Source organism: Drosophila innubila (genome assembly GCF_004354385.1).
Source record: "Drosophila innubila isolate TH190305 chromosome 3L unlocalized genomic scaffold, UK_Dinn_1.0 0_D_3L, whole genome shotgun sequence".
NCBI classification, from domain to species: Eukaryota; Metazoa; Arthropoda; class Insecta; order Diptera; family Drosophilidae; genus Drosophila; species Drosophila innubila.
In genome coordinates this window covers 14,391,464-14,402,194 of record NW_022995376.1, presented here as the reverse complement: position 1 = coordinate 14,402,194, position 10,731 = coordinate 14,391,464, and the positions used below count along the sequence as shown (strand labels likewise).

Sequence of the window (10,731 nt, the reverse complement as noted above, 5' to 3'; positions counted from 1 at the left end):
AATTACAAAAGCTGTTGCGTAATCCGATTGCAGGGCCCGAACGAGTCCTTCAACTATAATCGAATCCTGCATTCGTTTCAAGTACACCGTTGGCATTCATTAACTGACGCACTTGCTGCACAACAAACCCCTTTCAGCATGTGCATATGTATGTGTATGTAACATATATATATACATAGATATGTATGTTATAGCCACTTATAACTGTGCCATGTTATGCGAAACAAATGTCCTTCCACGTCGCCAGTGTGCAGGTTGAACGAACCCGTATGGTTGACCCAGATTCTTTAGCCGCAGCCAGAATCGTTGCCAAGCTCTGCCGCTCCCCATTCACAATCTGCAGCATCCATGTTCACATTCACATCCACATCCACATCCTTGGCGCATTCAATGACGGACTATGAATGAAATGGAGCTGAGGCTCCACTGCGCATGCTACTGGGTCAATATCCTCAATGAAGGTTACACGCCCATTTCAGGCGCTTGTGACGTCATTGCTGACATAGTTATTGAAAAGACAGTTGCTGTAGTTTCTTCTTCACATTTTTTTTTTACAACTTTTTATTTTCTTTTTCTTTATTCAGGCGTAACAAAAAATCGCAGGCAAAAAATTGTTGTTTGCTGTTGTGCAAAAAGCATTTACAAATTTGATTTAAAACCTTTTAAGCACACATTGTAAGCGAGACAACAAACCATAAAACTACATAAAACCTACAAAAAATACCGCACAAAGTAAAATCTTCAAGCAGTCTGTAGTTGAGTTGGGTTACAAGTACATAATTGCGGTTCTTCTTGTTGTTGCAGTTGCAGTTGCAGTTACAGATATTTTTGTTGTTGTTGCTTGTTGTTGTACGTGATGTTTAGAGAATCTCAAAGAGCTTCTTCAGCTCGACCATCAACGCCCAATCGGCCTTTATTAAATCATCACGGAAATAGTCCTTGCAAGCATCAATGCTCTGGCGTGATATCTGCAAAGATAAGATATATTATTAGTTTACAATTTATAAATATATACAGATATAGGCAGGATATATACATAAAAACTTTGTTTTATAATTTCTGAGACTGTCTCAACTTTACATCCGCTTACTTTCCAATTCCATTTAATTATTTTATTTGCCAGTTGCATATTAATTTTCATAGCAGACAATTCTTTCAAAGAATTGAGAATTGCATACATATTACCAGTCCCTAGATGGGGCTTTAAATGGCAACGCACAACAATGACAATGCGCCGTGCACATTAAAATGCTGAATAGCATTCGCTATTGTTGCCTAAGCGAAACTCAAGTTTATTATGCAGCTTAGAGTACGAGTACAGCAGACATGCCCCAAGAAGGGGGAGGGTTCTTCCTATATAAAAACGATTAACCAAACCATTTTCAGAGCTGTAAGCGATAAAAGGGTCTCAGTTGACTTTAGGAAAGTAAAGCTCGTTAATGGGAAACAATTTTCTTTGTAGCTTTTCAGGTTGGAATTTAAATTATAGGTATATAAATATTTTTATTTTTTTTTTGATTATTAATTTAACATTGTAATTTCAATTAAGGCTGCAAAACGGTTCTAAACCGAACCTCGTAGTGCCGGTTCGGTTCGGGTTTTTAAGCAGCCTGAACCGGATCACGAACCGAACCCTTCAATGTATTTACTTTGCGAACCCAAACCTAAACCGAACCGCTTTCTAAAATAAAAGGTTCGGTTCGAAAAAAAAAACAATTACATAAATTTAATAGTTTTCGAATATCTTCAAATAAATTTAAAATATCATCAAAATTTATTTCTTTAAAAAAAAATTTAGTTAGTTAAAAATTTAGAGAAAAATGTATAACAATAAAAATATTTTTTAGTATGAAGTGAAACCAAGGTTCTTACCCAAACCATGGTTTCAGGAGGTATATAAACCAATTCGGAAACCGAACCGATGTCCTGCTCTATGGATCGAACTACCGAACCGAACCTTTAACAACATTTTGGAGGTTTGAAGCCTTGATTTCAATATTATATTGTTGTATAATTATGAAAAATAAAAACCGGCTTTTATAGCTAACTTACAACCACATTTTGACATTGATTGCAGTCGATGTGGCTAATGCATTAGACCTTCTACTTATTGCTGCTACTTAAAGCTGTCCAAGTGGCTTATCTAATTTTGAAATGGATACGACAAAAAGGCCAGCAAAAGTTAAAGGGATATACGATGGTATTTGGGTTTTCTGCTGCCTAGGTTTCTCTGTCTCTGCCACTGAACCGGGTCGCCAAATGCGTCAGAATCTCTGATAAAAAGTCAAAGCCACTGAAGCTTCTCTCTCAGCTGGCGGCACAATGCGAAAGCTGAACCCGTTGCACGCAACTGGGTCAAGTGAGTAGCCAAAAGCAACGCAACCAAAAACTAGGTTATTGCTGTGCAATGACGACGACAGCAACAACGACAACGACGACGATGATGACGACTAGAACGGCAAAAGTCAATGAACGACGGAGCAGCAAGTGCATTGCCGTGGAAGGTGAAACGTGACGTCAGCCAACGACCCAGCGAATGGGAGTGCCACTGTGGTTTCTTTCAAACGGACTTTGGGGTGGTTGCCACACCGCTGCCACCGCCCCCACGCCTCCTCCTGCTCACCGCCTCGATCGGGTCAGCCATGACATAATACCCTTTGATAGCATGAAAAGGCATTGAGTGCTATTTTTAGCTTGGCGGCTGTAAATAGATATGAATTGGAGAATGGGTAACACACACACACAGTTACACCCTCATACACACACACATTCACTTCGTCCTTGGCATGTACGTTTATGTATGTTTATTTAAAATATGCAAAGAAGGTTATTATAATTTGCTGCAAGTGTGTCTTGCAGACAAAAGAAGACATCTCTGATTCTATAAAATATATATATTTTCATGATCAGCATTAACAGTGACTTACTCAGTAAAAGTCAAATGTAAATTATTTATTAAAATAAAAAATTTATTCAATTTTACCCAGCCTATTTTTTGGTCAAACTTTAAAAACTTAAAAGAGTAGCAAAATATAAGAAATTGCTGTAATTATTTTTATTTTCGAACAAAATTTTCTTTTTTCTAGCAAAGGGTATCTCATAGTCGCGTACTGTCGTTTTAATTTGTTTTATGTGCGTCTTTTACATCATGTTGCGGTATAAATTTTATTAATCAACTCGGCAGGCAGACAATTTTTACGGCAAATTAATTGAATCAAACTCGCGGTAAAGTGGAGCTCAATGAGCAATTACCCAACGACAGACCATAGTCACTGCCCACCGCCCACTTCCCACTCTCACTTCAAGCAGACACTGCTGACGTCACTGTTGCCAGCGCATTGATAAGCGCCACTAAAATAGCACGAAAATTAAGTTATTATCGATTTGATGAAAATTTCCCTGCCCTCAACCACTCTTGCCACCCAAATGACCTTCGATTGACGTAAGCATTTTTTTAAGTAATTATTATTGTTAATCAAATGATGGCATTGTCCCTGTCCCTGTCCCCGCCCCCGTCCCCGTTGCCGCCTCTGCAATTGTAATTTGCTGGAGCGGAAGTTGCCAAGACCTTTTAACGCCACTTATATAAGTTGGCCCACACTTAACACAACTTGGCCATGTAATTTGATAAGCCAGTTGGCGGCAAATGGAATGAGAATCGAAATGAGGAATGGCGCATTGCCAAAGTTTAAGTGCTATTGACGGTATTGGGGCGATATTAATAATGATGTGATGTTTATTTTACCTGCTGCAGGTGCCACTCAGCGAATGGAACGGAAATCAATAGCAATAGCAACAGATTTGATTGCCATACTAAACTTCAAACCCAACATCTTATCTACAGCTTGACAATTGGCCAATTAATGTGAGAGCTATAACTACAATAGTACGAGCAGTTGGTGGTTTCAGATCAAAAACAATAGTGAAAACTATAAAACATCAATTAATATTTAAATAAAATTTTAGTGTCCTAGAATAAATATGCTTTTCAATTGTTTTTAAATAGATAATATAATTATTGTAAAAATAAAGCATTTTTTCGGACTTGACACCGACTTATGCATCTTACTCTAAATTAGATTTGGAAGCTTAATTATAATATCTTGAAAATTAAGCATATTTTTAGAATACCAAATTTTCCGACTATGGCAAAATAAATTAATAAAGTTCAACTTACCTTGCTAACCAGCATATCATCGGCCTCAAAGTGACGTCCAAACATTTTGGGTGATTCCCCGGGAATCGGTTCTATTTTAATACAAATCTCTTGACCTTTGCGCGCGAATTCAATATTCTTGTGATTCGATTCAATAGAGGTGACTATGCCAATGTCCACAAACTGCAAGAAATTGAAATTAAATATACATAAATAGAGCGTGTACAAAAAATAGAGCAAATGGAAAAGACTCTTGGATTATTATATTATTATGTACAGCAGATAACGCCACAAATAATTGCACATTAAGCTGCAAATAGTTGGAATATGATGAAAAACCCAAATGTCGAAATAGTTAAAATAGTAACATAAAATGCGACTCGGACTCTTATCAAAATACACACACACACACACTCACACACACATGTCTGGCGCAAGCCTTTATTGAGTGTGTGTGTGTGTGTGGCACTTCCTTAACATTGCGACTACTGCTGATAAACGAGCTTGTGGGTGTTTTGGCTAAATGGGTGTTTACAGCGGGTTAGATAACGCCCCCAAAGCAGAAACAGCAACAGCAATAGCAACAGCAACAGAAAACTATATACAGCTCTCTATCGCTGGGCAAAGTCATTGAACCAAATTGTAATATGTTTGTTGTCGTAACTCGTTTGCAACGACAACAACAAATTAAACACAGGAAACTGTCGCCAAGCTAACGCTGCCATAGACTGCGACTGCGACGCTGACTGCGCTGCCAGCGTCGACGTCGACGTCAACGTTTCCTGTGGGCGCCCCAATGGCGGCCACGTCGCCGTTGCGTTCGTTCGTATTTCATTCAAACCAAATAAATTATTGAAATTTTTTTCTCTCTTTTTTGGCTTGTTGCTATCGGTGCAAATAGCTACAACACATTTACATACATAGGGAGACACAGACACACATAGATACACACTCACACAGTCACTTAGAGACATTGGCGCAGTGTGAGGGGCGCATTTGTCACCATTTCCTGTCGTTGATTACTCATACGCTCCGTTTTCAGTTTTTGGTCTGCTCGTCGCATTTTTCATTAAATGTGTTAATTTATTGCCATTTCCACACAATTTTACTAAGAGTGAAAAACTGTTAGCCCTACACATTGCCAAAGGTTTAACGATCATATCATAATCAGTTTGTTGAATTAACTATAACTGCGAGTAGTTTGATTATTAGTTGTACAGTGGGTAATGTGTGTGTTTATCTAAAAATATGATTTATATATTTTTTACAGACCGGATGTTGTCTATTTTCACACAATAACAACAACAACAACAACATGAGCATAAGGCGCTGTCAGCTTGTTTTAATGTTTGCGCAAAATCACAATTTATTAAACAATTTATGAGACGCACTTAAACTATTTTATAGATCATATTTAAGATACTTTTTGTATAAATACACTTGTAATTAAAACGCAATCTTTCTACCCTATTTCTCAAATTTCCAATTTATGTTTGGTTTTTAGGTTTAAAATTTCTGTTTATTTTAAATTAAATACATTAAAAATTGAAGATACTATTGTAATAAATAACGCAATAAATATTACTTGGTCTCCTTCTCCCTTTCCCTACCATTCTTCTTGACTCTTTCACTCGATCTCCCTCTCAATCGCTATCTCTCTTTGTCTTTGTTTCATTCTTTATCATATTGTGCTTTGTCTTTGAAGCTTAAACTGCAGTTGTCAGCAGGAAACACTAAATTAGCTGCCGGCTGAGAGAATTACGGCATTTCGACACATAAATACAAGCACATAGATAGAATATACGTCTATGTATGTGTATGTATCTGGCAAAGGCAAATCAGAGTGCCAAAATTTGCGACGTCCGTCGAGAAATACACAACAACAACAACGTCAACACAAAAAGATACATTTGTGAAACACGCTTAGTTTTAGTTTTAGCTTTAATCGAATCGCTCACAAATTTCTGCCAACCTCATCAAGAATGGAGAAGAATGAAGTAGATTGAAGAAATCTTCGCTTTTCTTCGCGTCTAACAGAAGTCGACAGCTAGAAGATTGACAACAAGTTCTTTGCTTCTTCAATTATTCAATTCAATGGCTGGCTTTCAACATTTACTGTTTACTGTTTTTCTATGCAATTCAAATGAATCCAAGAGCCTAGCATAAACAACAAACAATCAACAAAAGATACAACAACAACAACAACCATACCAGCAACAACATTCAGAGAGCTTCCTACGTCATTTACGAGTGCTGACTGTATTTGGTTTTGGGCGTCGACTTATTCGACACTTGGCGCTGATTCGAGTGCTTGGCCTAAAGCCCACGTGGACTAGGCCTTTATATACACAGACAAGCTGGCAGTCTTACTACCATTTATATTCGCCAACTTGGCCTAAAATACATTTCAATAATTTTATTTATTATATTCTTTATCTAATATAGGCTATCTTACTGATGCTTTTTCTACTCTAGCTATCAAAGCTCGAATTAAGCTAGGCAAAAGATACATTTGCAATAAGATTGTGCAGTTGAGAATACGGCTAGTGGATACATTTGTAACTCAGCAACAATTGTCATTTCATTAGATTCCAAATTATACAATGCACTAGAGTTGAGAATAAGTCAAGTTGCAGTTGTAGTTGCTCATCTGCAACGCCTCGGCAATTTGACTGTAACTTGAGGGCTGTCAACAGCGTTAACAATGGCAACAACACCTATTGAATAAGCCGGGCAACAGAGGCAGCCACCACGTTTCCAGCTATCAGCCATATGTCTAGTCATGCTCATTAGCATCCGCTGTGAATGCAGCAAACGCCCACATAGTCAGTCCACATAAACACTAACAACAACACTAACAGCAACAACAACAACAACGGGATAAACATGGAAAAGCTCGTAGGAGGAGACGGCACAAAGGTCTTTCTTTCACTCACAGGAAGTCAGTGGGATTCAAATTGAAGTATCAACTCAGGTGGGTGCTGCAAAGTGCCAACGGTGGCCAACAACACTAACAACAACTACAACACCTTTGCATTGATAACAACTATGATAAACACACTTCGTTTATGAAGTCTCCTTTTTAAATGTTGTCGGAAACACTTATAGATACATTTATCAGGCATCAATACGAATATGAATCCAAGTGCAAAACAATAATGAATGAAAACACATCAAGTAATAAGTGCTATATAAAATAAGCTCGATGATCGATAAGAATCAACTGCAAATGCCTGATAAAAACAACAGCTCAATTGCAATCCCCTAATTTTGATTGACCATTTGGCTGACCGGCCAAATTGACTGACTGACAGACTGACTGACTGATTAAGTTGATTGAGCACTCTAGGAAGTGATTAAGCCAAAATTGAAATATTTCAAGGTGAGCAACTCGTCGCTTTGGCATTATGCAGTCAATTGTAGTTCAAGGTTCTTTACCAGTCTGTCCAAATTTATAAATACTTAAACTTATTTTTAATTTATCATACACATAATGAATGAGTATTATGAAGAGTAAACATTTAGATGACAAGAAAGTTTTCCATATTTATATTTGTGTTATATTTATATGTTTGAGTCTTTCAAGATGAAGAACTTTTCAATAGTTTTCCGATTGCAAATATATATTTTGTAGAATTTTGAAATGTACATATCTTTGATCTTTCAAAACTTATTATTTCAAAATATCTCACATCCCTATCAAGTCATATTAACATATTATTATAAATGTTTAAAAATGTTTTTATAATGTATCTTTTATAACAAAGTATCTAGCATCTCCATAAAGTCATTTTCGACTTGAATCGATTTTTGATGAATGATGTGTAGTAAGTAATACGCTAAAAAATGTAGAGTTTTAAAAATTTAAAGTTTTCCGAGATTAATCGCAATTTTAATGAATTTAAAAGAATACAGTATCCATATCGATTTTCCATTAGAAAGAATATAAATATTGTCATTTATATGGCCTGTTTAATGTCCATCTGCACAAAGTTAAGCTCGTAAACGTAATTGTAATCATTTTCAATCAAACTCCAACACTTATTTTTATATGACGCGTGGAACTCGACTAATTGGCCACATGACAACGAAATGGCCAAGCGGCCAACCTCACCAGACAAACTGTCAGCCCTTTTTGGTTTATTGTTCTACTTTGAGAAAGACGTCGTGGGCGTCAGCGTCGACGACGTCTTCAATTTTCTGTAGTACGAGCATATAACGTTGTCTGCTTCTTTCTCAAATTCTACGGGTTGCAGAATGCCAGACACGTACGCCTGCGAATCGAGCGGGTTCCCGCCTCATCTCTCGTTGCGATTAACAAACGTCAATTAAGTATATTTATTTTGGGAGCGCGTGTAACCAAAAACACAGAAAAAGAGACGAAAAAAAAATGAGAATAATATATACACACACACACACACTGGCATACAGAGAAATGCTTTGCTCCAACAAATACGTATTTATGCGATTTTCCGCCTTTTGTGCAAATTCAGCATATCCGGCCAAGAAACTGAAATGCGACGATGTCGAAGGCGACCAACTGACCAAGCGACCCATCGTCAGACCGACGACGACGACGACGACGTCAATTCCAAGCCACAAAATGAAACAAAACAGAAAAAAAACAAAACTATATGTATGGCGAGTAATTTGCTAATTACGCCAATTTCTTTTGTTGTTGCTATTCATTACATAGTAAATTATATATATACAAGCATATACATAAAACAGTGTATGTATGTCTGCAGACACACATACAAACATAGCCGATATAGATACAAATACAGAAACAGATATGGAGACAAGTCGAGGAAGACAGAGCGCAAAAAAACGCGTATCTAAGCGGATTTTATTATCTTATCGCAAGCCTGAATGACTTTCAGTCTCTTCACATGTGCATGTGTGCATGTGTGTGTGTGTGTTTGTGTTTTTTTTTATGACTGTGCAAACTACACTCGAAACATGAAGCGCTCTAGGCGGTCGCCTAGCCAAACAACAGGAAATAAGCATTTTTATGAATGAAACGACTGCGAGCGAGATACAGATACAGATACAGATACAGATACAAATACAGTTGCAGCTACAGATACAGATACAGATACAAATACAGATTCAGATACAAATACAGCTGTAGATACAGCTAGAGATCCACTTACAGTTACGTGCAAAATGTTTAGCTTAAGTGAAAATCCACAAAATCATGTTGTTTTATTGTACACTTATACGTAGATACATATGTATGAATGGTACATAGATACATATACGATGTGTGAATCTATTTCAAAACTTGTTTTTATAGTTTTCTATTAGCGTAGATTTCATTCATGGGCTCTTTGCCGCAGTTATTGCTGTTGCTATTGGTTTTTATGGTCTGTTTGCTCCACTTTACATTATACGCTTTTATTATTATATGTATCTAAGTTGATTTTTTTTTTTTTTTTTTTGTTAGATATGCAGAGCGATGTGTTGCTGTTGTTATTGTTGTTGTTGTTGTTCTGCTATATTGCGCCTACACAAATTTCACCATGAATAAATACATATGTATATTCTATGATAAGCACACACACTCACACACACACATGAGTTGAGTCAACGGACCATTCATAACTTTGCACTCATAAAATTTCCGTTTACTTCCGGCTAAGAATACACACCTGCCCATGTCTTAGCATTTATGAGAGGGTTTTTCAAGAACTTCCTTCTGCTTAACTCCCTCTTACTGTCTGCACTTTGTGTCGTTCGTTCACTTCCGACTTGACTGCAATGCCACGCCTCCTTGTAGGAGGACTGCCGACGTCAGCAAACACACACTCACACACACTCACACACACGCACACACTACCGCCTTCAAGTGCTTACTTAAATTTGGAGCGGTTAGCTCATTTTCCTATCTTTCATTCACATTCACAATCACATTCACTCATTCATTCTGTCTACGTGCGGAAGCATTCACATCCGTTCTGCCGCTGCCAACGGCAACGTTGCCTACTTCCGTTCTGTGGCAGTTGTTGTTGCTGCTGCTGTTGTTGTAGTTGTTACTGCTGCATCAAATTGCAACCCGCATCTGCCGTTGCCATCGACTGAAATGCGCTTCCGCAGTTGCGCCTCAGCTGCAACTTCTTTTCCATTTCCATTTAATAACTTCTTCCGATTCTTAGCGCTGTTTCTACCGCCTTTTGATTGTTGTTGTCATTGTTATTGTCACTCCCATTGTTGTCGTAATTCTCAAAAAATTCTCCTTTGTCGCTCACGTCTTTGATTCTTAACAATTCCAGCAGCAAATATGACGCAGCTGCCTATTGATAAAGTCGAGAAACAAAAGCAAGATTGCTCGAAATGAAATACCCTTCCCACATTTTTAATACATACTAACTCAGATTGAACTTTATTCTAGTATTATTTTAAGATATCGAATAAGATACCCTTTTCTACATTTTTATATATTAAGTATAAGTAAATATTAATTTCATAATTTATTCTGAGCTCCAAAATATGTATACGAGTATAAACGCAGAAATTTTACCCTGATAATTGACTTACCCTTTCTCACATATTTCACGAATAAATTTTGATTC

General features: G+C 37.2%; 1 protein-coding gene across 1 annotated transcript in view; it reads right to left on the bottom strand.

The window, feature by feature from the left end:
* Positions 1-525: 525 nt before the first annotated feature.
* LOC117788712 (eukaryotic translation initiation factor 5B) overlaps positions 526-10,731 on the bottom strand; it is a 29,046-nt gene continuing 18,840 nt past the window's right edge. Inside the window, exons 8-9 of the mRNA XM_034627553.1 lie at positions 4,178-4,339; positions 526-968 (exon numbers count right to left, since the gene is read on the bottom strand). Coding sequence (XP_034483444.1) covers positions 861-968; positions 4,178-4,339 — 270 coding nt within the window. The 3' untranslated portion in view covers positions 526-860. The remainder of the gene's footprint in view (positions 969-4,177; positions 4,340-10,731) is intronic.